We start from the raw sequence: 26,023 nt of genomic DNA on the forward strand, positions 1-26,023 counted from the left end.
ATCTTGATTAGTGGATGGTTTTGTGGTCTGGATACTCGGGCTGGCTCTGGAAGACTCCAAGTTTTTAGGTCACTTCCTGATATGAGATGCTAGTGGTAAAAAACATATGTTCATTATACACAATTATTTGCATACCTGTTCAGCGTGTTATCATATTCCATATTTAGAAGGTGGCTTTGTAGTGAATGTAGCTGTTGGGTGATCTTCATGGCTAATTCCATCACACAGATAGATATTAGTCTCTCCTAAAAGCCTGAACCTGCCAATCAGAAGAGAATACCTTAGAAAATTGGTCAAAGCATAAATTAGCTTAATGTAGTTTGCTTTTGAAAATAATGTCTCTATGACAATTCAGTGTTCCCATAATTCTAATTAAAATATTTATATATACAAAACATCCTTGGGATCAAAAATAACTTGTACCTGCCCTGACCATTGTGGCTCAGTTGGTTGGCTACCATCCCACAAAGTGAAAGGTCACCGGTTCTATTCCTGGTCAGGACACATGCTTGAGTTTCAGGTTTGGTCCCCAGTCAGGGCACGTTCAATCAGCAACTGGTAGATATTTCTCTCTTACATCAATGCTTCTTTCCCTCTCTTTCTCCCTTCCTCCCCCTCTCTCTAAACATAAATAAATAAAATCTTTTTAAAAATGACCTATACCTTAGGTGCTTAATAAACATCTGTCGAACTGAAAAGATAACAACAGGCTTCCCATGTAGACTTTCCTACAGAGAAAAGGAGGTGTTGGCCACATATTATATGTTTCTAGGCCCTTTGATAGTTCCTTTCTCATTATAAATGATCAACTTAGTATTCTAGTTTATGCAATGGCCTCTTGTGCACTGGGCTTGTGCAAGCCTTGTCCCTTGAGTATGATCGACTCCAGGCACCCTGACAAAATAAAGTTCCTGGACTTGCAAAACCAAGAAATGAGCCTTGGAATATGTGACTTGGCTGAGGCAATGTCACCCTCAGGCCAGCCTAAGCAGCCCAGCTGGCCTCTCCCTATGACATTTCAGCTTGGATGTTTAGAACAGCGACTCTATTTAATTTGACTTCCTGCAATAAAACAGCTTTGAATCCATGATGGAATTGTTACCAAAACATTGTTGTAATCATAGTTAGTGCAAGAGGACTGAGTAATTTATTAGAAATCGTAGTAAGTTAATAAAATACACTGGCTGAAAATGCCTCCTAATTCCAGAGTCTAACATGGGGAGTTACTTAGAGTGTACAATTTGTGACTGTTCATGAGTAGCGACCTAGAAATAGACTGTTCCATTTTAAGGCCACAGCTAGCGAATTCTAATATGCTTGTAGCAAAACAAAACAAAGCAATGTAAATTCTGCCTTTTTGTCTCTTTTGTTTGTATTATATTATACTTCGTTGCTTCTTGTTACACCAGGGTTGCACATTTCTGAGTGTCTCATTCCTTTTGTTCACAGAAATCATAGACTCTTCTCACAGTTATGAAGAGGTAGACATAATGACAGTAAAAACAATTTTTTCCCAACATGATAAACATTTCAGTAACAATTACTGAGCATTCTTTTGTTTCTGTGCACCTACGAAAAGATAGTTTACAACTAATCAGTTCTCAAAGCGTCATTTCTTGCCAGATTTCACTGTAAGAGTTTTCTTGCCATCAGAATTTCCACAGTGCTAAACCAAGGTAAGTAAAAGAAAAATCACAGTATAAACAAGACCTATCCTTTAACTTTACCTGTTGTCAAGTAATTTAATTCTTATTTTTATACTAAATCAACAGACCCTGGCTGGTTTGGCTCAGTGGATTGAGCATCGGCCTGCGAGCTAAGTGTCGCTGGTTCGATCTTCCAGTCAGGGCACATCAGAGAAGGAAAACTCTGACTCCAAAAAACCTCCGCTGCCTTGCGGCATACCTCTTCAGGGGAAAGGCTAAGGGAGTAAACCCCGACAGAAAATCCGGAGCCGGAGTCCCTAAGGCGGTTTGACGTTGTAGTCAACACCGGCAACTCCTGCGGCGCACCTGAAGCCAAGCTGTATTGACTCTGTCTTTCCCTTGGACCCTTCAGCTGCGAAGAGAGGGGGGGTCTGCTGCATGGGCAACAGCAGACCCTCCATATCACCCTGCCCAGGCTCTGTAGCTTCAGCTTCACTGGAGAGGACACTCCAGTGTCATCGCAAGATGTCGATTCAACACGGGAGGAGACAGATATCGTGTCGCTCCTGAGTTGGACTGCACGGCCATTCTCGGAGGTGCAGATGGACTCTTGGGAAGCTACACCATCGTCTCTCGAGACGGACGGCTGCCGACGACTAAATCAACAAGGATATACTATGGCTTAAAGGCAAAACTTGGGAAGACTTAAAAAAAAAAACAAAACCTGGGTTTACAGTGGGGAACTTATGCTGCCACCTGGGTGGGAGGTTAGGGATGGGAATGTTGGGGGGTTTATTTGGGGGGAATATTTCAGAGGAAAGTTTGAGAAGCTCTGTTTGCCTCTGGAATTAGTCCAGAAGTGTGTTTCCTTTGCGTTCCTTTCTTCTTACTTCACTGAGAAAATTACCAATGCCTTTTAGTGTGGATTGATCTGCCCTTATTCTACCCTGTCCTAACACTGGAAGGAGTTTGTAACACAAGAGCATCTGGGGAAGCACATGAAGGCCCCCTCGCTAGTAGAAACTTTGGCAGTTATTGGCTGAGAAAGGGGTTTGGATCTTGCTATAGTGTAGCTGAAGAGATGATAATAGTTACACAAGTCCAGGATACTCAAGTCCTAGATTAAGATTTTAAAAATAGAATGGATTCTAGAGAGGAAATTGGAGATCAGTGTAAGAATGTGCTCTAGGGGATCTCTGGGGAAAATAAGAAGTAGGAAAAAAGGAAGAGGAAAAAAATGTCCTTCAGGTAAGCCAAAAAATGTAAATTCTACAGCTAGGTGATTTGTTGGAATGCCAGAAGGACTATTCATCTAGAATACAAGCTGCCAACTTCATATTGAATGGTATCAGTTGGACTTTCCTCAGGAGAAAAAAAAATCTGTAAGAAAATTTCAATTGCTGTTCACTGTAAAAATAGTTTTAAACTGCAGGCAGGATTATAGATTCAGAAGTGTAAAGTAAAAAGCAAGTAGAGAAAAATCAGGAACGGAAGCATTGTGTGAGGGCAGAAGTCAGGTTAAGTGGCTTGTGATAGCTGTTGAATAAAAAAGTAGAATGCTTCAAAGCATGCTTGTGAAATACCCCAGTTGGGATAATATCCAACGGAGGGTCATAGCAGAGATGCATGAACACAGTAAGTTAAAGGGTACAGAAGATGATGGGGAAGACTTCAGAGAAATTTACCATTGTAAATGGCACAAGGTTTAGTAAAGTTAAAATTAGAGCTAGATTATAGTAATACTAAAAGAAATCTATTTTTAATGTATTTGAGTTCTTCAAAAAGAAGGTCTATCACAAAGTATTACAGCATTCAAATGTAATATCCTATATTTCTGTATGGCTACAGAAATGGAAAACTTCACAAAATATTATGCATGAATAAATGACATAATCAACAGTGCTTGATTAGATACTTGTGTGTATATATATATATATATATATATATATTTTGGAATCTTCTTCTCCATGCTCCTCCAATACGCCTTTAAGGACTGCAGCGAGGGTGTCTTCATTCACACCAGATCCGATGGCAAGCTCTACAACCTGGCCCGTCTACGAGCCAAGAACAAAGTCAAAGAGGTGCTCATCCGTGAGATGCTCTTCGCCGACGACGCAGCTTTGACATCACACTCCGAAGAGGGACTCCAGCAGCTAGTCACTTGCCTTTCCCATGCATGCAAGGAGTTCAGACTAGCCATCAGCCTGACGAAGACGAATGTTATGGCTCAAGGCACAGGGACTCCCCCATGCATCACCATCGACGGGTACACCCTGGAGGTTGTCAACGACTTCACTTACCTCGGGTCCACCATCTCGAGCTCTCTGTCAGTCGACTTGGAGGTCAACCGGAGAATCGCCAGGGCAGCCACAGTTATGGCCAGACTGAACCGGCGAGCGTGGAACAATTCCAGCCTCACTGAGAAAACCAGACTGCGCATCTACCAAGCCTGCGTACTCAGCACTCTCCTCTATGGCAGCGAGACGTGGACCACCTACGCAAGGCACGAAAGGAAACTCAACAGCTTCCACATGAGGTGCCTGCGACGCGTCCTGCATGTCGCCTGGCAGGATAAGGTCCCCAACACCGAGGTGCTGAAGCGAGCCAATATGAGCAGTTTGCATGCAGTTCTTAGCGAGAGACGCCTCAGGTGGCTCGGCCATGTCAAAAGAATGGATGCAGGCCGTATCCCCAAAGACCTCCTCTACAGCGAGCTAGCAGAAGGCAAGAGGATGACAGGGCGCCCAAAACTGCGGTTCAAAGACATCTGCAAAAAGGACATGACACAATGCTCCATCAATCTCAACACATGGGAAGTTCAAGCAGACGACCGCCTAGCCTGGAGGCTCGCGGTCAGGCAAGGTACGTCGCGTGCAGAGGCTGCGCGCAACGAGGAGGCGGTCCAGAAAAGATCGAGGCGGAAGCAGCGTCAACAGCAGCAACAACAGCCATCTGCCTTCACCTGTAACAAGTGTGGCAGGGATTGTCACTCCCGAGTCGGACTGCACAGCCATTCTCGGCGGTGCAGATAGACTCTCAAGAAGCTACGCCATCGTCTCTCGAGACGGACGGCTGCCGACGACGATATATATATATATTCCCCGCCCCCCAAGGGCTAAATAACACAGCAGACATGTGAAAGGCCAAGCAACCAGATTTTTCTGAAGTTCAGTTCTTTGAAAAATGCTGGTAGAAACAGGCAGTCCTGGTTCGAAGGAACATACAGGTACTGGTATTTTAAAATAACATTTTATCTTAAAAACAGAACAGTTGTTTAAAAACACAACTGAGCACAATGATAGAGGTGGGTGGATAACATAAATTCAATTAAACAAACAAATGAACATTTTAGACCTTTTCTGAAAGAGCTTAGAGTAGTTGTTGCATATAAATAACACTCTGGATTTCCACTTTAGCTTCTCTGAACAGAATTTAGGATATTGCAGCCTTGCAATTTAGAAAAAATCTACAATCTAGAAAAAAACTGTTGGCTATTTCTCTGGGAAAAATGACCCAGGGAATAAAATAAATAAAGTTTACTTTTCTCGTGACTAACTATGGTTACCAACCCTGGTACATGACTTTGCTTAGGTAACCCTATAAGAAGCGCGTGCAAGCTCTTGAAAAAAAAAAAAAAAGAAGTCTAATCTTGAATTTTATGATTTCTGTGTAAATTTACAAATTTTATCACTCATTTGATTAGTTAATACAGTACAAATATATTTTTCACTTGGCCGAGTTCTAGGGAAGTAGGCCTGCAGTTTATCTGTGTTGCCCTCTCCTGTCTCCTCCTACTTCCTTTCTCACAACTGCACTCACCCCCAGCAACCAGCCCAGATTCCGTGTTCTGCTTCCTGGTGGCCCAGGACTCTGCCCCAGTGTCCTTCTTGGCTTGCCCTCCATGACAGAGTCCTGAGCACTAGACTGGTGGATCTGGAAACCTTTTAAAAATTTTTTATTTTTCAGTTACAGCTGACATTCAATATTACATTAGTTTCAAGTGTACAGGATAGTGGTTAGACATTTATATAACTTTTTTGACTGAATACCCTATCAGAAAGAATTTTGAGTATACCTTCAATATCTTTATATTTTATATGCATATATTAATGTCAATATATTATGATTATAACACAACATACTTAAATAGAAAATTCCAACAGATGAGATAAAGATGAAATAAATCATAGTTTAAAACATTTAAAAATGTATTAACAATAATACAAAACACATTTTTATCTAAAATGTTATTTTTAACAAAGCTCTGAGGGGGAAACAATAATTGAACATGCCTCATTATTTTTAAAATCTTGGTTTAACATTTTGTGATACAGCAATGCAGATGTCTGCTTTTATGTTCAGTTTATTTAAAGGCTCTCTGAGAAGAGCTCACAAAGGTATGTGGATTTAAATGGAAGAATTGCTTCATTAGCTGGGTCATTAAGTCATGATACTTATTTTTCAGTCCCATCACTCATTATGCAGATTTTGGTTGAAATCTGATGAATACATTTCCATCCTGCCTACCATTACCATTTGTTCCAGCTAACTAATTAGAAGATATTGTACATTTTTATATTTTTAAAAAGTGGCTTTTATTCCATAGGATTTTATTTGGAAAATGCTTAGGTTGGTTAAAAAATCCTGTAAGATATGAGTTTTTATAGGTTAATTACCTTATTTTCAATTACAAAAAATTATATAATATTATTAAGCATCAACATAGCATAGTGGGTTAGGGCACAGACCTTGGATCCAGTTGTCTAAGTTGGAATTCCAGCTCCTCTACTCATTAGTTGTGTAGCTGTGGGCAAGTTACTTAGCATCCTTATGTCTCAATTTTCTCTCCTGTAAACTAGGACATCAATAGGGCATATTCAATAGGGCCATTATCAGAATTAAATAAGTCAATATTCATAAAGTACTTAATATCAACATAATACCTGGCATATAGTAAATATATTTAAGTGTGTAAAGGACTGTGAGTAGACTTCTTGTGCCCTATTAGAAGTATAATCATTAAAACCACTTTTGAAATCAGTTAAGTATTATTTACCAAAGTAAAACATACATATATCCTGTGATAGCATGCCTACCAAGAAACTATATATTTTTAAAGTATATTTTGTTGATTATATTGTTGCAGTAGTCCCAATTTTTTTTTCCCCTTGCTCCCCTCCACCCGGTACCCTCCTTGCTTCCAGCAATCCCACTCCCCCTTAGTTCATGTCCATGGATCATGCATATAAGTTCTTTGGCTTCTCCATTTCCTATACTATTCTTAACTCCCCCCTGTCTATTTTGTGCAAACCAATTATGCTTCTTAATCCCTGCACCATTTCCACATTTCTCTCTCTTCCTCCTCCCAGCTGATAACCCTCCAAATGATCCATATACCTATGATTCTGTTCCTATTCTGGTATGCTCAGTTGGGTTTTGTTTTTATTTTTTAAATTCAGTTGTTGATAGTTGTGAGTCCATTGTTATTTTAGTGTTCATACTTTTGATCTTGTTTTTCTTAAATAAGTCCCTTTAACATTTCATATAATAATGCCTTGGTGGTGGTGAATTCCATTAGCTTTACCTTGTCTGGGAAGCACTTTATCTGCCCTTCCATTCTAAATGATAGCTTTGATGAACAGAGAAATCTCAGTTGTAGGTCCTTGCTTTTCATCGTATTGAATACTTCTTGCCAGTCCCTTATTGGCTGCAAAGTTTCTTTTGAGAAATCAGCTCACAGTTTTGTAGGCACCCTTTATAGGGAACTCTCTGCTTTTCTCTTGCTGCTTTTAAGATTTTCTCTTTATCTTTCACCTTTGGCATTTTAATTATGATGTGTCTTGGTGTGGTCCTCTTCGGGTCTAGTTACTTTGGGACTCTCTGTGCTTCTTGGACTTGTATGTCTATTTCCTTCTCCAAATTGGGGAAGTTTTCCTTCATTATTTTTCACATAAGCTTTCAATTTCTTGCTCTTCCTCTTCCCCTTCTGGCATCCCTATAATTCAGATGTTGGTATGTTTAAAAGTTGTCCCAGAGATTCCTAAGCCTCTCCTCATTTGTTTCAATTCTTGCTTCCTCATTCTGCACTGGTTGACTGTTTTTTTCTTCCTTATATTAAAAGTCATTGATTTGAACCCTGGTTTCCTTCCCTTCACCATGGACTTTGTGTGGACTTTCCTTCGTTTCATTTAGCATAGACTTCACCTCTTTCCTTATACGTTTGCCGTACTTAAGGATATCTTCAAGCCTGTGAGCATCTTTATCACCAGTGTTTTGAACTTTACATCTGTTAGGTTGGCTATCTCCTCGTCACCTGGTTCTCCCACTGGAACCTTGATCTGTTCCATCTTTTGGGCTATATTTCTCTGTCTCCTCATCTTGACAGGCTCCTGTGTTTATCTGCCTCTGTGTCTTAAGTAGAGCTGTCACACCTGTTATGTTGTAAGGAGTGGAGCCTTAGGTGTTAGACAGTACAGGGTGACCTGTTTATCCATGTTGTGGTGCTGTATGTGGGGGAGTGGTCTGAGAAAGAACAATGCCACTTGCTCAGCACTTGCCCCTTTTCCAGGCACTTCTCCCACTTCTGTATGGGGTTGGCGCCCCTCTAGCTGTTGCCCTGGCCATCATTCCCAGAGTGGGTGGGTCTGCAGACATTCTAGGACTGTGGGGGCCCTTTAAACAAGCAGACTCTGCTGAGAGACAGGCAGTTTCTTCCTCCCCGACAACCCCCACTGTTTTGCATAGTCTGAAGCAATGAGGCTTATTTCCCCTGGCGCTGGAACTGTGAGCCGTGCTGTCTCTTCTGGTTCTGAGAGCGCCACTCCACCCCATGTGTCCCTCCCTACTTTTTAAAATGTGTGACTCCACTTTCCTCCAGCCTGCTGCTGCCACCGCCACCGCTGCCACCACACTGCATCCTCTTCGCCCCTCCTATCTTTCTGGGTGAGTCTTTCTTCTTTATATCTTTGTTTGTTGGACTTCCATGCAGCTTGATTTTCTGGAACTTCTGGCTGTGTCTAGTTTTGAGGTAGTTGTATTCCTTCTTCATTGTGGAGAGAGACACAGCGTGTCTGTCTAGGCTTCCATCTTGGCCAGATGCCAAAGACACTATATTTTAAAACAAGAATAGTCTTAGCGGCTTTGTTTGTAATATGAAAAAACTAGAAATAACCCACATGTGCATCTACAATGAAATGGATGAATGGTCACATTGAATGCTATTCAGCAACAAAAGGAAATGGAAGTAACAAATCTGCTACATCAACATGGATAAATCTTACAAATGATAAGTGTAAGAACCAAGACACAAAAGAGTACATACATTGTTACATTGTTATGCCTTTTATATAAAGTTTGAAGAGAAGGACCATCAAAATATTAGTTTAGGAATGCATATATAGGTAGTACAACTATAAGAAAAAAAATAAATGATCATCACAAAAGTCAGGTGTATGATAATCACTAAGAAAAAGAGGAGAACTGTAACCATGGAAAGGCTACCAGGCGTATGTTTGTGTGTGTGTGTGTGTCTGTGTGTGCACGTGTGCACATGCATATATATCTGTGTGCATGGGTGCTGATAATGCTCTATTTTTCTGACTTGGGAGATGTTTAGAAATGTTTGTTTTATAACTATATTAACTCACATGCATAGGTATTAAGCACTTTTCTTTATGTGTGTGATACTTCACAATGAAGAAATCTTAAAAAATACCCTGCTATACAAATCTTGTTTTCACAAAATTATTCACCTTGTTAACATCCTATATTGTGTGTGTTCTGGCTTCAGTTTCTTTGCTGGAACACCTGATTATGAGATACACTGTGAATGAGTTTCATGTGGTTGCTCTCATTGTAACCTTAGCTTGGACTTCTTCCCTTTTTTTTAGTCTAAACAACTAACCCATCAGTGGTTACACTTATACAAGTTTTGCATACAACAGTTTTTCTTTTTTTAAGTCAATTATTGTTTAAAATTTCATTGAAAGATATAATAGAGAATATCTTCTCTACTATAGCTTTCCTTTAATGGCTCACCAAAAATGCCATTTTAAAATGTATTTTATTATTGAAACACAATCTAGTAAAAACCACACTAGAACAGAATCTATTAAATACAATAACACAAGACATATTAAAAACATCTGCGCTTTCAGTTTAACCTTATCATAAACTTCCCACACTGTCTATCTTGTTACAATACTTGTGTCTTTGGGTCTTGAGTAATATTTTATATCCATATTCTCAAGGTATTCACTGTCAAAAAAAATAAGTTATTTTTCCATTTGTGTTCTGTTATTTCAGCCATTTTTAATCTTGTCAAGAAGAAAACTATTTTCCCAATTGTATGTTGCTTTTTGACTTTCATTTTTTTATAGATAGTTCAGAAGCTTTTTAGCATTTGTAATTGGTGAGTTTTCCTTAAAGTATCAGCTTGAATAGTACTTTAGTTTAATATCCTAGAACTATTGAGTTTTATCTTCAGGTTTGGATGTTTAGTTTTTAAGTGGCTAGCTAATTGTGATTGGTTCAAAATGTTGCTATCTATTAATTATAATACACAGAGTGAAGTTCATGTTAGTAAAAGCAGATGTAAATTCATACTTAAACCAGTGTTCTTTATAATTCAATTATTATGGACAACTTATTGTCGGGCCTGATTAGTCATTAGTTTTTCACCTTCCAGTGTGATTCCCAAAGGGTGCCAGAAATGTCAGCTTAGCCAACTGTGTTTGCCTATTACTATATTGCATTATTAACACTATCTCCACTGGTCCATGCTGTAATTGTTAATTTACTTAAATATCATACATAAGTCCACTTAGATGCAAAAACTACAACATGTGGCAGTATGTTCAAAGTGAACAAAGAAGAGAGCCCTCTTCTCCCCACTGTGCTCCCACCTATTCCCAAGAACACTGGGTGCTTGCCTTCTTACAGATCAGGTAGGAGTGCCAGTGCCAACCCTCACATTAAACATTAGTAAACCTTAATTTCTTTCCTTCTTTTAGGTTAATATATATATATATATATATATATATATATACATATATATATATATATATATGCTTTTAAGTAGAAGTTCAAATACCTAATTCTGGAATTTCAGGGGTTATCTCCTGTACCCCTTTTGGAGACCCTTGCTCTAGATAAGTAGTCAATGTTAGAAAGTCCTCTTTTAATAAAAATGAACATGAAACTCCATTATTTCAAAAAATAGATGGCAATTAAGACTGCTTTGGTTGACTTTGAGATGGAAAGAGTAGGGGCTCAGACCTCTCGATGCATTTTTGTCTGCGACCTCTTCAGGTGGACTTGAAGATACTCTGTGGAAAACTAGTTTCCTTGAAACAGTTGAAAAAATCTTATGCCAGGCCCAGATCCTCAGACTTGCCCTTCCTAACACTTGCTTCCTCTTTAGTCATTAAGGAACCAGCATACTTTTTAAAGGCTGGTATATTAATATTCACAATATGGGGACCAATAAGAGCTCACTAAGTTACTGCTAATGTACCTTATACTTTATCTGAGGGTAAGAACATTCAAAATGAATATAAAATGATGGCCTTTCAGCCAAGAAAATAGGAGAACATGTTGTTTGGATTGGAGGCCCTTCCTGTGTGCTCCCCAGAGACTTTGAGGTTGGAGAACATTATGATAATCCAATTTGTTACACCCTGGTTAAAAAAATAATGCTACTAATGAAGGAAACTACAAATGTAGAAACCAAATAAAAAATGTAAATAAAAAGGAAATAATTATAAAAATATCTTAAGATAATTATGAAAAAAATCATTAAGATATCAGGAAATGGACCATCTGTGATATTGTATCAAGATAAGTAAGTAACACTAACTGCTGTAATAACTGACCCCAAAATGTCTGGCTTAACTCAGTAAAGATCTGTTTTCTCATTCATATCACAGTATAATGCATGCTATGAGGAGACTATGCTGTACCCATTTAGGGACCCAAGCTTCTTCCACACTATGGACCAACAAATTCAAGCATATGATGTCAAGGTTGACCTGGTTTCATCCAGTTGGTGGACAGAAAGATAAAAGAGAGTAGAGAAGGCTCACCTTCTCTTAACTGCAGGGATTATGTTCCACTGATAAGAACTAATCATACGGCCCTACCTATGGGCAAAAACTTTGATAGATATGGTTTAGCTATTGGTCCTGGAAGAGAAATGAGTTTTGGGCAGCATTTAGCCAGGCTCTGTCACATGTACAGAGCTTAGTCTAGGGATTCCCAATGTATAACTTGAATATCACAAGGTCTGCCTTTGAAAATCTCTTGGGAAGTCTCTACCACTCTCCTTTCAACCTGCTGTAATAAAGGAATCTGCTTGCCAGCACTAATTTCAGCTCGTTCCCAGAACAAGCCATGATCTTCCATGTTTCTACACCTTTGCATGTGATCTGCATATGATGTCTATTCTTTCCAGTACTACTTCCCTTCCAACCTCCTCCTCCTCCAAATCTAGCAAGCTCCTCTTCATCTATTAAGACCTAAGACAATGTTTACTTCCTCTATGAACTTCTCTCTAATGACACAGAAGGCACAGATCTCTAATTAATGTTCACTGGACTTTATTGTAGTTTGTACCTACCTCTATTACTAGATCATTAGCCTGTAATATAACTGTTTAAGGAACCCATATGTTTTCAGAAGGATCAGATGTATTAATATTCACAATGTAGTGACCATTAGTAGTAGACTTAGATTCTCAAGGGTAAGAACTGAGTCTCATGTATCTTAGTATCCCCTCATGCCTCCTCAGCACAGGTCTGACTCACATACTCAATAACTGAGAGAAAAATGTATCCTACCTCTCTTCCTGCCACTTCCCAGTTCTCTCTTTTTCTCTCTCTCTTTTTGGTATTGTGATAAAACACATAACATTAAATTTATCATCTTCACCATTTTTAACTGTACATTACAGTAACTAACTATATGCCCCTTGTCTGTGATAGATCTCTAGAATTTTTTCTTCTTGCAAAACTGAATGATACTCATTGAACAACCCCCCATTTTCCCCTCCCTCTAACCCTTCATAACCACCACTATACCATCTGTTTCTAAGAGTCTGACTACCTTAGCTACCTCATATAAGTGGGAAAATGCAGTATTTGGTATTTTTGTGACTGGCTAATTTCATTTAGTAAAATGCCTTAAATAATAATATTTCTTATACACTGCATTTTATTTATCCATTCATCCATTATTTGTCTTTGATTTTGACCTGTGGTCACTGGAGAGGACTATGAGAAGATATAGTTTCTACTGACCCAAGAGAAAAGGTAATTCTGTACTCAAATATTTCAGGATGGCTTAGGTTCTGGAGACTAAAAGAGAAATTATACTGAATGCCAAGGGAAATGAGATTTTTAAAAAATCAGTAACAATAGAAAGAATGCCTGTCGTACCCTATTTGAACATAAAAAACTATTACACAATTTTCATCTGAGCAACAAGGGCCATAAACAAAAGCCATTTGCACCCCAAAGGCTTCTCTTACCCTGGTCTTTTCACTTCCCTACTCTGTACCTCCTGTTTCATACCCTCAAAATAGCTCTGTTGAGAAAAGCAGCAGCAAAATTTTAAAGTAGGGCAAAATAAATTAGTAAAGGGATAAACAAGAACTCTTTTCACAGAGCACTTGTAAGAATTCTCATGTTTATGGAGAAGCAGAGCCCAAAGTAACCTCTGGCCCTTTTTGATATTAGTGGATTCCAGTGTTCCTTTGCACTGAGGTAGTTTGAGGCCCTTTAGAGACATTCATAGCCTTTATTTCAGTGCATTATCATGAAGGAATCTAAAGTATATTTGCATTAGCATAAACATTATTTTTGCTGTTGGTCTGAGGCTATTATGAAATATGTAGCCATAATGTGTCTTAAAAAAAAAACCTCAAAGTAAACCAGAATTTAGCTTGAAAACGCATTAAACACCTCACGCATCACAGGAAGATCCCCGACACTTAAAATCCCGTAGTTTTTGGTTAAAATATGCCAAATATAGGTTGAAATAGTAAATAATCCCCCCAGAGCTGTATTAGCAAATTGGTGGGTGAACAAAGAGGCCTTTCTGCACCAGCATGAATGTTGCCTTTTTTTTGCCCCCCCTCACAAGAGTGATTTTATAAAACAGCTGTAGTGCATGTTGACAAATGACAAAGGGGCAGGCGTGGTAAAACGCTTTTGTGGTCAAGGCCAAGCAGGGGCTGCTGGAGAGACCAACAGGCTTGAATCCCTAGCTTCACTAACCTCTTTCTTCCAGGCTTTAGGGAGCGGGGGCCTCACTGCCCCACCCCCCTTTCCCTGGCTCTGGTTACAGCCTTTCGAGTTGAGCAAACTTGCTGCAGGCGGATTGGCGGTCAGAAGCTCTTCGGCTCGGGCGCTGTGTTTATTCATTTATATTCCACGGCGTCCCGCTCGGGCAGCTCCTTTGTATCCACCGCCGCCCGGGCTCCTGGGCCTCCACTGGGAGCCTGTCCCCTGCGTCCTCCCTACCCCAGAGGCCCGCACGTGCTGCGCCCGCCCGGCCCGCCGAGGGGGCGGGGGCCCAGCATTTCGCCTATAACCCCGGCTCGGCCAGGAGGAGGAGCAGCAGCAGCAGAACGCGACAACTGTCCGGCCGAGGGAGCGTGGCGGACAGGGGCTCCAACGCCAGGGCCGGGCCCCCAGCAACACTGGGCGGCGGCGGGGAAGCGGGGAGCGGGCGACCGCCTGGGATGGTCCCCGGCACTTCCTGACTGGCTGGCCCCTCACTCTGCCGGGCGCGCACGTCCCTGGCCCCTTGCTCGCCGCCTGGCGGGGCCGCTCTGCGTCGGCCGCGCGGCGGTGGAGGCACTCGAGGGGGTCGCGGCCGGGAATGAGCTGATTGCCGGTAAACACTCGAGGACCGGCCAGAGAGGCCGTGGGGAGCCGCATTTCTCCGCGTCGCCGCCCTGCCCTTGGATTCGAGATCATGTACGTACACGTCGCGGTCCTGCTATTGTCTCTACCCTAGCGCTTGTGCTGCGCCCTGGGGCGAGGGGTCGTGCCCGTCCTCCCCGCGCAGCCCCCGGCACTTCCTGTTCTGACTGAAGTGGTGCTCGCGCTGACCACGCGCCTCTGCCCCCCCCCCCCCCCCCCCCCCCGGTCCTGTAGGTCCATTCACATCGTGGCGCTGGGAAACGAGGGGGACTCCTTTCACCAAGACAATCGGCCGTCGGGGCTCATCCGCACATACCTGGGGAGAAGCCCGCTAGTCTCTGGGGACGAAAGCAGCTTGTTGCTGAACGCAACCAGCACCGTCGCGCGTCCTGTGTTCACCGAGTATCAGGCCAGCGCATTTGGAAATGTCAAGCTGGTGGTCCACGACTGTCCCGTCTGGGTAAGCGCGGCAGCTGCTCTGGGATGAGACTGACGCAGCTTTTCTTTCGCTTTTTTCCTCCTCCCCCCTTCCCCCCTTCCATGAATGTGAAGTATCCGGGTCACCCAAGGAGAGTTTTAGAACACTTTTGGGGAAAATATTTAGTTCTTTGTTTCATCGGGCAGGGAGCAACCCAAAGAGCTCTCAAAGAAGGCAAAAATGCCCCAGCGGGAAGGTGGAGCGCTTACACTTTACATCTGTGCCTTGTGCCTTGGTAGACAGTTCAGTGAGCCAGCCACAAGGGGAAGGGTTACTGAGTTTCACCAGCAGAGAGCAATGTTTTTTATGCCTACCCTGTGAGTGATAGTGTAATACCTAGTGTTCTAAAAATAAAGCCCTCTGAAAACTCAACACAGGCAAAAATACATTTCACTGGGGCAGTTCAGAAATAGTACCATGGAAAGGAGAAGAAAATATAGGGGCTGGGAATTTTTAAAAACTCATTTATATTACTGTCTACCTTTGAAATATTTTAATTAGTGTTTTTAATTGTAATGCAGATACTCTATATATTATGCATTTGTTTTTAGTAATTCATAAGTCAAATGATGTTACTAGTACTGCTTGGAATTTTAAAAAGCTTTAAAATTTGCAATAATTGACAGGAATTGTAATGAAGTCGATAAATTCTAATATAACTCTTGAGTGTTTGATAAAAAGAGAAAGAAATCCACTACCTAACACATATTTTTAGTACACAATAACATCTAATAATTTTTAATATTTTCATTTCATCGTACTTGAAAATGTCTGATTCTTTTACTGGTATTTGAGTTATATTGCTACTAAATATTACATTTTGTAACAAGACAGTTTAGTGTCTGAAAAAGAAAATACAAATTATGTGATATTTTTACGTTTAAACAGCAATTTTAAAAAACTGAATTAGGGGCTATAGGGAGCTAATACACATTTCTGAAGAAACGCATAGAATGTACATATAAAATTTTCTTATGCAAATGTCCACATTATGGAAAGAAAAGATCACTTGCCCAAATAAATTTGTGGTTAAAGGAAAATTTATATTAATAGGCTAAAATAAATACAAAAACAGGCTTTTTCTATAACAGTGAAGCTATTAAACTCCTAGTTATGACAGCAATGATGCTGATCATAAGAAGCGTTAATAGAGAATTTATTGACTGGAGTCCATGCAAGCAAATGAAACACTTCTTTTAACTTGGTCATTTCACTGTGAAACAAAGATCTTACAGTCTAAAAACTTACTGGTTCTACACGAAGTTGAGCAAATGTTGACTAAATAGAGGAAATAAATGTAGGGAAAATAAAATAAGATGAATTAGGATGTTAGGGTTACCTTTTACATTTTTTCTTTGAGATTTTAACTCTTTCCTGTTTATGTTGTTAATTTAGCAAACAGCAATAGTAATCCCATGAATTGTAGTAAATGAAATCTTCCAAATTTATTGAAATAAGCCCCAGTAGTCTGGATTTTTGCCATTTGCTGATTGTTATGTTTTATCATGCTAATCACCTTTTGTTTGGTTAGACTCTGGCCCTGTTTAAGGCATTGGTTTGTAACTAGGTATAGTTTTCTAGGTTATAATGGTCTACAGACATAGTAGAATACATTTATAGAGTTATTCTTTATAAGGTTATTTTCTTCTTGGTATAAAATAAAAGCACATCAGAGATATTAAAGTTTATTGTACTCCTTGTACTCATCAGCTGATATTTGACATGTACTGAATCAGAATATTAAACACAGCAGAGCAGATAGAGCACAGGTTTTGATATCAAAAAGACCTGACTTCAGATCCTCACATTGCTGCTTAGTGGCTGTTTTCCTTGCTAAGTCACTTGTCCTCTCTCCACCTTTTCCTGTGTATAAATACAATAATCCCTACCTCCTAAAGCTATACCAAAGAATAGATTAGAGAGTACATGTAAAGATCTTAGTAGAGAAGCTGGCATGTCATGTAGTAGGTACTCAATAAGTGGTAGCTTCTATAATAATATTTATTACAACTTTGGTATAGCCATGTGTCATTAATGCTAAAGTACAGTAGTTTTCCCATACATCATTCACAATTTAAACAAATACAGTCCATTGATGCAAAAATGTTAGTATTTAGTATTGTATTTGCAGCCCCACAATCAAGTGAAATAAAATTGTTTTTGCTGTAAAAATTCAGATTAGTTTTTAAAAGATGAGTTTAACTCTCCAGTTGTGGCTCCAAGCCTTGTATTGCATAACCTCCTAGAGGAAATCCTGGAACCAATTTACAAGGGGTGGGAAAATTTTATTTCCTTCATGTTTCTAGAAACCAGTGGAGCATTTTCTCTTTGACGTAGTTTGAGAAGAAATGTGGTGTTGTTTCCTTGAACCTGGAACGAGATAGCTGTGTTTCTCTTTTCTAGTTTTCTTCTATAGATCTGAAATCTTACTCTGGATCCTTGTCATATATACTTGGAATTTTAAAATAAATATGCTTCAAATTCATTCTATGTAGTTCATTACTTAGTCTCTCTCAAACCCACCCCTTTTGTTGCAGTTATTATTTTATTTCTACATCTTTTCCTGTTTACCAGAAATAATTCCACAAGAAGCAATGAGGTAATACATGCACTGTTTTCTTATGCAAGGTTTAAAACTCTGATTTTTATTTAAAATAAAATAAAAATAAAAATATGTCTTTATAGTCTCAGTACCATAGTGTTAATGATGCCAAAATCTATTTTTTAAGACATTTTCTCTTAAATATTTCTCCTCCCACCCCCCACCCATCACCCCTGTACACCTCTCCAGTAACTCTGGAATTTTGAACTATTTGGAATGCAAAGAACAAGTTACTTTTGATTTGTTCTCTCAGAGTTAAATGGCCACTTAATATTGGTTCTGCTTATGTTTAGTTTTTGTATACCATTCTTCTGATGTCCTTCTTCCTTGTTATCCTTGCATACTTTGAGCTTGACTATTATAACAGATACAGTTGGAACTGAATGGGTTTTGTGGTTTGGGATTCGGAAATTAGCACAGAGCTCTGCTGGGAAGCTTTCACATTTTCTGGATCTGTGTCCCACTTCACTTCTCCCCCCTCTTACATCCTCTACTTAAGTGCAAGACTTTGCACTTCATATTCCTATAGTTTGCCTTTGGGATTTTTTTGGTTTTAATCTTCCTTTAAAAATGCTGTATCCATCCTACATTCAGTAGGGTATGCATAGCTGAAAATTCTGTAATTCTTGTTATTCTGAGTGTACTTGTAGGAAATGGGTGGGTTGGGAAGGCACAGAGAATTGACAGGCTTTGCTGGGGCTGGGTAGGTACTGGTGAGAAGCAGCTCTCTGACAAAGGGCATTGCTGTGTAACACTTCTCCAGAATTTTTCATCATAGGGTAATAGCTCTGATACACAGACACACATCTTGATTGATTGATTCAAACACTATTCAACTCTGTTTTGGATTCTTATTTCAAAGTGAAAACTTTAGTAGTCTAATAGATTTTGGACCAGTTAGCCACATCAAGCTATTTTCTTTCTATGTGTGTGTATTCCAGTAAATCTTTACACACATACACACCAGACATTGGACCAGATTTGGCAGCATAGTTGTCCATTTTCCTAATCTAGCTTTATTATATACTAGAAATACACACTAAAGGCCACATGAAAGGACAAATAATGATTAATAGCTAACTAGAATATGAAAAGAAAGCTACTTAGGTGTATTTAGTAGTATTATTAAGACAAATAAAGATATTTTCCTTATACTGCTATTTATACAAAAACTTTGAAAAATTATTTTAAAAATATTAAAGCACTAAATTTTAAGGACTCAGGTCCACAATGAATTACTTTTGGCCCAAGTTCTATATATAAGTATTATAACTGCAGTCTGAAAGTAAAGATTTCAAAACTGGAAAGATTTAGTCTAAATTTTTAATTTATATGAGCAAAATACATGATTACAAATATATTCCTTACCATGTCAGCACCTTATAATACACTTTCTTTTTATGGAGGCACCCCTCCATCATGTGCATGCATATACATACTTTATGTATGTAGTGCTGTCCAAAGGATACATGAAGTTGAAAAATATATGTGAATTTTTAAAATATAGGTAAAATATATGAAACTCCATGGAATTTACAGTGTATTACAATTCAAAACACTGAACAATCTGCAGTGTCTAACTGGGTCACTGAAAATCCTTTGACACTTCCTTACTCATACTGATGCTTTTGTATCTAACCTATAGCATTATGTTTTTAAAATTATTAAGCTGATAAAAATAAGGCATAATTTTAAAACAAAGTGCTTATTTTTAAATATAATTATTGAAAGAGATTTCTTATTTCATTAGACTCAGGAATTTTCTAGATTGTGTACCACTACCTAGTTGTCTAGGCTAAAAGAATAAATAAAAACTTTTTTAAAAAGTAGTTGGAGGACTTCAAACATTTAAAAAATGATTTAGTTATTTTATAAAATAAAATTTTTTATGAATTCCAAAAGTTGAAATATAGCAGAAATATTGAAGTACTGTGTTACAGTTTATTTCATGATTGATTTGAAGACAGACTAAAAGATTACTCTTTGCATTTTGGTTTAGGACATTTTTGACAGTGATTGGTACACCTCTCGAAATCTAATTGGGGGTGCTGACATCATTGTGATCAAATACAATGTCAACGACAAGTTTTCATTCCACGAAGTGAAGGATAATTATATTCCAGTGATAAAAAGGGCATTAAATTCAGTACCGGTAATCATTGCTGCTGTTGGTACCAGACAAAATGGTAAGTATTTAATTTTCCTTTTTTATAATGGGAGTGCAGGTACCATATTAATTATTAATAGAGCTAAGTTTATTAATGATTAATGCAGTTTTTAATAAAAAGCCCCAAATGACTGTGGGTTCAAATGCCAGTGGTTATCTCTTCATCATTGGATATGGTAGTGAGATACCAAAGGAAGGGATTGAAAACTGCTGTGATTGTGATGGGTCAGGTATCTCATGGCCAACTCAGAATTCACTCTGACTTGGTGATATTTTATCATTCTTAGTGGTATTTTCTGAGAAAAGCTAACTTTAAATTTTTAGTTTTATTCACTTCTTTATTTTTTGGTGGTATGGCAAAGTAAAGGACATAAAGTTCACTAATCTTTGAATGTAGCTTGATTCACTTTTACGTATGCAGCGGTCACACTGAATGAGGTATGGAAACATCTGTGACACTTAGCCTCTCTTGTGGCTCTTCTCAGTTAATAACACCCCTCCCAGAGGTAACCACTAGTCTGACTTCTACAAATATAGATTAGTTTTACCTATTGTTGCAGTCATTCAAATGGAATTATATAATGTGTAATGTCTGTTGTCTGACTAATTTCAGTTAGCATAATACTTTTGAGATTCATCTATGTTTTGCTTATCTGTAATTTGTTCGTCTTATTGCTGCATATCATTTCATTGTATAAATATGATGTAATTTATTTATCCATGTTCCTTTGGATGATACTTAGGCTTTTACCTAGGAGAAGGGTCTTGGGTCATAGGGCAGGTACCTGTTTAACATTAGAGGATGCAAATAAAGTAGGTTTGACCCCTCCTTGACCCCACATCTCCTCTGTTTCTCTCTCTTTCTTTTCATTGCTGGCCATGAATCTTGAAAGTGTCATCCACACTTCTGAGTTCACTTCCTGACTTCCCATTCATTCTTCAGTCCACTACAGACCGATTTTGCCTTTTACAATTACACTGAGTTTGTTCTCAGTCAGGGTTGCCAGGTTATATGCTTACTGCCAAATTTAATACGCTTCAATAATAATTCTCTCTTTGAAATTATTTAATCACACCCTTTCCTCCAGCTAATACAGCTATTTTTTCTTTCTTAATTCTTCTAATTCTGTCTTCTTTACTTGTCCCTCAACCACCAACCCCCAACCACCAACCCCCCACACACATACACCAACACATCCTGTAGTTGTTGCCCAGAGGTCCATACTTTGGCTTCACCTCTTCTTGCTGTTTTCTGTGACTGTGAACCCACTCATCTCTTGCCCTAGCCTTGTATACGCACTGATGGTTACCCAGTCTGTTTCTCTGGCCTCAGTCTCTTATGACTTGTAGCTCCACAGATATCTTTCTCTCTATACTGAATTCCCTGTCTTGGTGAATAATACCAAACCTATCCATTCACCCAAACTAGAAGCATCCATCCCAGCTTTTTCTCCCTTACCCTATATCCAGTTGACTAAGAAGCTCTTTAAATTTTGCATTTTAAATAAATCTCAAACTCATTGTTTTTTCTTCATCTTCATTGGATTTCAGATTATAGTGAATTAATTACCTGTCATTGTGGCCTTCTTTTTGGTCTTCTGAAGGGGCAGTTCCAGATTTTATAAGACCTGGAATTTATACAATTTTGTAGTTTTCTTCATAAGGAAAAAAATCCTACAAAATCACAGATACATATATGTATAAAAATGAATATTTATATTGAAAGAAAAAAACCTGAACAGATTACAAATCTAAAAAAACCTGTCATATACCACAAGTAGTTAAAAAACGTTTCTATTATTTAACACCTCGACATTTCTTTAACTTTTCTTATATTTTGAGGGCTGCGTAGTCTTTGATCACCTCTTCATATGATAACCACATTTTAATATTTTTTTATAGAGAGAAGAAAATGATAATCAGTTTTTTTTCCAGCACAGTTCTTCACTGTCCACATTGGTTTTGGCACTGTAATTTGTATTGTGTTCGTCTTCCAGATTGGCAACTTTGTGTCATGACACCAAATACTTTAGCACGGTGGGTGGCAAAAGCCTTTCTAAAGGCCATTCATGTGCCAGGACACTTAACTAACTGTGCAAGGTAGTGACTACGAACTACAAATAATATGTCACTAAACCTGAATTTAAATTCCTCTTAGCACGATCCCCCAGATGTTCCTGGTTACTCTAGAGCTGCCTGATATAAGGTAAAGTGGGTTGGAGTGGAAAGGCACAGTGGTCTTAACTAAATGTAGTTAAAATAGCTTATTTGGAAAATTTTACAAAAGCATATGACCATGTGAAAGAATCTAATGCTTAGGTTCCTCCGTGAGCTTTGGGAAGGACCCACAAGAAAAAGGCCTGAGGCTTAAGCTTTTTAAGCTTCATGGTAAATTGACCTCTAGTCTCCAATTCCTGCCTTGCCTCTTTCTGAAATACATCCTCACAGAATAATCATCCTACAATACAAGTCAGATCATGACACTCAATGCTTCAAATTATTCAGATACTTTTTTGTTTCCCTAGCTTTTATTTGAAAAATTTTAAACCTAAAAAAATTGATAAGAATAGAATATTGAACCCTATAAATTACACACACATACACACACACACACACACACACACACTTTTTCTCTGAACTGTTTGAGAGTAAAATGTAAACATTATGGAATTTCTTCAATTCTAATTATTTAAGCCTGTATCATCTAAGAACAAAGCTACCCTTGTAACTGGAATGCAACCATCACCCCAAAAATGTAAATATTATCTATTATAGTATTATTAAAAATATAATCCGTAGTCACATTTTCCCAATTTGTTCCAGAGTAGTTTTGTTTTTAAATCCAGGGTGAAATAACGGAACTACACATTGGACTTAGTTATCTTGTCTCTCTAGTCTTTAAATCTAGAATAGTTCCCAGACCTTTTGGGTGGCGGGATGGGGAGGGAAGGTGGTGTTCTTCATGGCATTGACATTTTTAAAGAATCCAAGCCCATTATTTTGCACAATTCCTTCTGGTCTGATCGCTCTGGTTGCAAAATAGCAATTTTTTTCTTTTCAAAATAGTGATTTTTGTTTTTTTTGGCAAAAGTAATTTTTTAAAATTGTTTCTTCTATACTTACTGGTTGGTATATTTCTGTAAATAGAGCTTTCCCTTCTTTCTACTCTCACATCTTTCTTTTAGAATCATTATGATTCATGGATTTGCTCTTTTAATTCAATATTTTATAATCAGATTTTCTCATTATTCTTTCTGATGCTCAAATTACCCCAAATTTTCCCAAAGGGATCCTCTTCAAGCTAGCTCCAATTAATTTTTGAGTGTTTCCTTATTTTCTGGCAATATATCCCAGGCTCACCTTAGACTTTGCCTGCCTCAGCCCTGGAATCAGTCTTTTCTTTAAGGAACCCTGGTTCCTTATAATGAGTAATGATATTTAGAAACTAAGAATTGGGCTGTGGGGGTGTTCATTACTTTAGGTATCATGGCTTCTAGGTGTGTGTGTGTGTGTGTGTGTGTGTGTGTGTGTGTGTGTGTGTGTGTGTGTTAAGCATGGCTTCGCACTGATGCCTTTATTCCAATCCAATATTTTTTATCTCATTTCAATAATTTTCTATTGTAAAGCCTTACCTAAAATACAAGATTAAGTGTATCCTCTGTGCCATATACCCACCATACTAAACTACTTGAAGAACTTAATGTCTTTCTTTAGATCTGGGAAAGTCTCAACTTTCTGACTTCTTCAGATATAACCTTCTCTTCATTTTCTCTAATTCTTTTTGAGACTCTTACTAAACTAATGTTGAAACTGTGGATCTCTCCTCCATTTCTCTTATCTTTTTTTTTTTTTTTTTATTTCCTATACTTTTATTTCTCCCTGTTGTATTATGGAAGAATTTCTTAGTGGGATTTTTTTTCCCCCGGCTTATAAATTAGTTCTCCTGGGTCCATTCCACTCTTTTTCTGTATTAAATTTTCTTTTTATTTCAACAGCTTTTCATATCCAAGATCTCTAATTGGTTCTCTTTCGTAATTTCTTATTACTGTTTTAAGGATGTAAATAGTTTTTAAAAAACCCTCTCTCAATTAATTATACTTATTTTAAGATTCTGTTTTGATTGCTCTATTGAGTCTGGTTTTGAGGGGAGACATTTTATAAGTCTTTCCTTTTGATGAGATTTTATTTCATAGTATGGATGCTTCACAAATGTTTGATAATTCTTAATTTTGCAGTTTGGATTCCCTCTTGGATTGCTGCCTTACCCCTCCTCTGCACATCCGCTGTCTGGGGTGGGAGTAGAGGGGGCGTACACATGGGCCCCTGCAGGCCTGGCTACTTCTACTGGGTCACCCTTGGGCCTCCTCTCCTGCCTCCAGCTCCCATCTTTGAGCAGTGAGCATTCTTTTTTTCTTTACTGTTATTATTACAGACATCCCCATTCCCTCCTCCTTTGCCCACCTCCACCTAACCCACCCCTCCGCCCCTGATGTTGCCACAGTGCAGAACTTGATGTCCCACCTGTACAAAGAGCTTCAGCTGTCCTCTTTGGTTCTGTGTTGTCTGCCTTCAGCCTCTCAGGCTCTCCTGGTTTCTGGGTGGATGAGAATCTCTCCTCTGATTTTTGTGTTGCTGTATATGCACATCTCCCTCCTTCCCTCTCTTCCTTCCTCCATCATCCCTACTTTTCTTTTCTTCTTCCTTTCACCCTCCCTCTTCTTCCCCCCACCTCTTTATTTCATCATTCTGGGATTAAGCAGGAGAAGAGGGAGAAGAGATTGCAGTGTGGGCTTCACCTGCCATCTTGAAACTGGAAGTGAATATTTTCTTTTTTTCCCCACATCCAGGCCTCTGCATATGCTTTATCTTCCGATTAAAGTGCCCCTCTATATACCCCTATCTTACCTGCAAATTCATATTTATCTTTTAAGTCATTATCTCTTCTGTGCAGCCTTCCATAATTTCCAGACAGAGTTAATTTTCTTCCATTCCCATGGTGACTTTGTATGCCTTTATTTTAGTACTTATGTTGTAATTGTTTGCAGTCATTGGCTCTCTTGGCTCCTTTGACTGTGAACTTCTTTTATTTGTGCGTCTTTATAGCCCTAGTATTTGATGTGGTAGGTACTTAATAAATATTTGTTCAATGAATGCTTTAATGTTTTTGTGAATGATATGTATAAGTGAAAAATAATTTCACTGACAAGATGAAATTAATTTACTATATAAGATTTGATCCCGAAGTAATTACAAAGCTAAACATGTCTATTCAACTCAAGGACATTTATTGGCTCCCTTCCCCCTGCCAATCCTTTGTAATACATGAAACTCCTGATAGCTTCTCCTCTCGTGATCTCTTTTTAGAATTAGATCAGCAAGCACAATCAGTCTCATTTCTTTCCTTTGTTACACACGTTTTGACAAGCTAGACTGTATATCTATATCTTCTTCATCTTTCTTAGCTCTGAATAAATTTATGGCTTTTACTAAGTATTGAATTTATCTTTAAAGTAGAAAAAAAATTTCCAAACATGTCCAGGGTGTATTCATAGCCTTCAGCTCCTAAAAATCGGTGTACTTTCTTTTTGGAGGTCTGATATAGCCTAATCATTGCTAGGCTAGTATTCTTACAAGGATTTTCAAAAGTTTCAGCATTGGCAACATTGTAAGAATCACCATACATGTTCTCAAAGCCACTGCTTTCAAAAAGATGCCACTCATTTGAATTCCAAAGGTACATTGTGTTTACTTTAAAATAATACACAGTTAGTGATAACAAAAAAGACAACATATAAGAAAAAAACCTACAATGTTAACTAGAAGCATAACACTCTGATTCACAAGTCTCTTTGACCCCGACCGTAGGCTCACAGGAATGAGCTCCTGAAGAAGGCACTACAGTTTAAAATTATTTGGGTCCTCTGAGTGTTTGTGATAAAATGCTCAGTCAAGGTTTATTTAATCCGTAAACGTTCTGTTGATTGTCCTACCTAACACATAATGACTAAGCATTTTTCCTTTTGTGTGTGTGAACAAAAAGAAATGTCTTTTGTGACATAGAGGTTATATAAGGATTACCTATATGGAGGAGCTTTCTTGACATGTGTGTCTGTAAGATGCTTATGGCGCCTCGCAATGGAAAACCCCCTCAGCTGGATTAAACCTGAGATTAGGTAGTTTCCTACAAATCAAGATTATTGATTAAAA

The 26,023-nt window shown here is 38.6% G+C and overlaps 1 protein-coding gene and 1 long non-coding RNA gene across 4 annotated transcripts in view; one reads left to right on the forward strand and one right to left on the reverse strand.

Moving 5' to 3' along the window:
• Positions 1-135: 135 nt before the first annotated feature.
• Positions 136-15,096, reverse strand: LOC150008728 (uncharacterized). 2 transcript variants are annotated; one of them, XR_016511131.1, is made up of 3 exons: positions 14,886-15,096; positions 6,395-6,501; positions 136-259 (listed from the first exon to the last, which is right to left on the reverse strand). It is a non-coding gene; the product is annotated as an uncharacterized LOC150008728 (long non-coding RNA). The 2 variants fall into 2 exon arrangements; XR_016511132.1 differs by lacking the exons at positions 6,395-6,501; positions 14,886-15,096 and adding an exon at positions 13,919-14,401.
• RHOBTB3 (Rho related BTB domain containing 3) overlaps positions 14,063-26,023 on the forward strand; it is a 49,482-nt gene continuing 37,521 nt past the window's right edge. The window contains exons 1-3 of one of the 2 annotated variants that reach the window (XM_090276502.1): positions 14,063-14,623; positions 14,804-15,029; positions 19,649-19,835. In XM_090276502.1, the coding sequence (XP_090132628.1) occupies positions 14,622-14,623; positions 14,804-15,029; positions 19,649-19,835 (415 nt within the window). In that variant the 5' untranslated portion in view covers positions 14,063-14,621. The remainder of the gene's footprint in view (positions 14,624-14,803; positions 15,030-19,648; positions 19,836-26,023) is intronic. The other variant, XM_090276501.1, reaches the window with a different exon arrangement.

The sequence above is a fragment of the Furipterus horrens genome, unplaced genomic scaffold (genome assembly GCF_987537825.1).
Source record: "Furipterus horrens unplaced genomic scaffold, mFurHor1.1.pri manual_scaffold_5, whole genome shotgun sequence".
Classification (NCBI taxonomy): Eukaryota; Metazoa; Chordata; class Mammalia; order Chiroptera; family Furipteridae; genus Furipterus; species Furipterus horrens.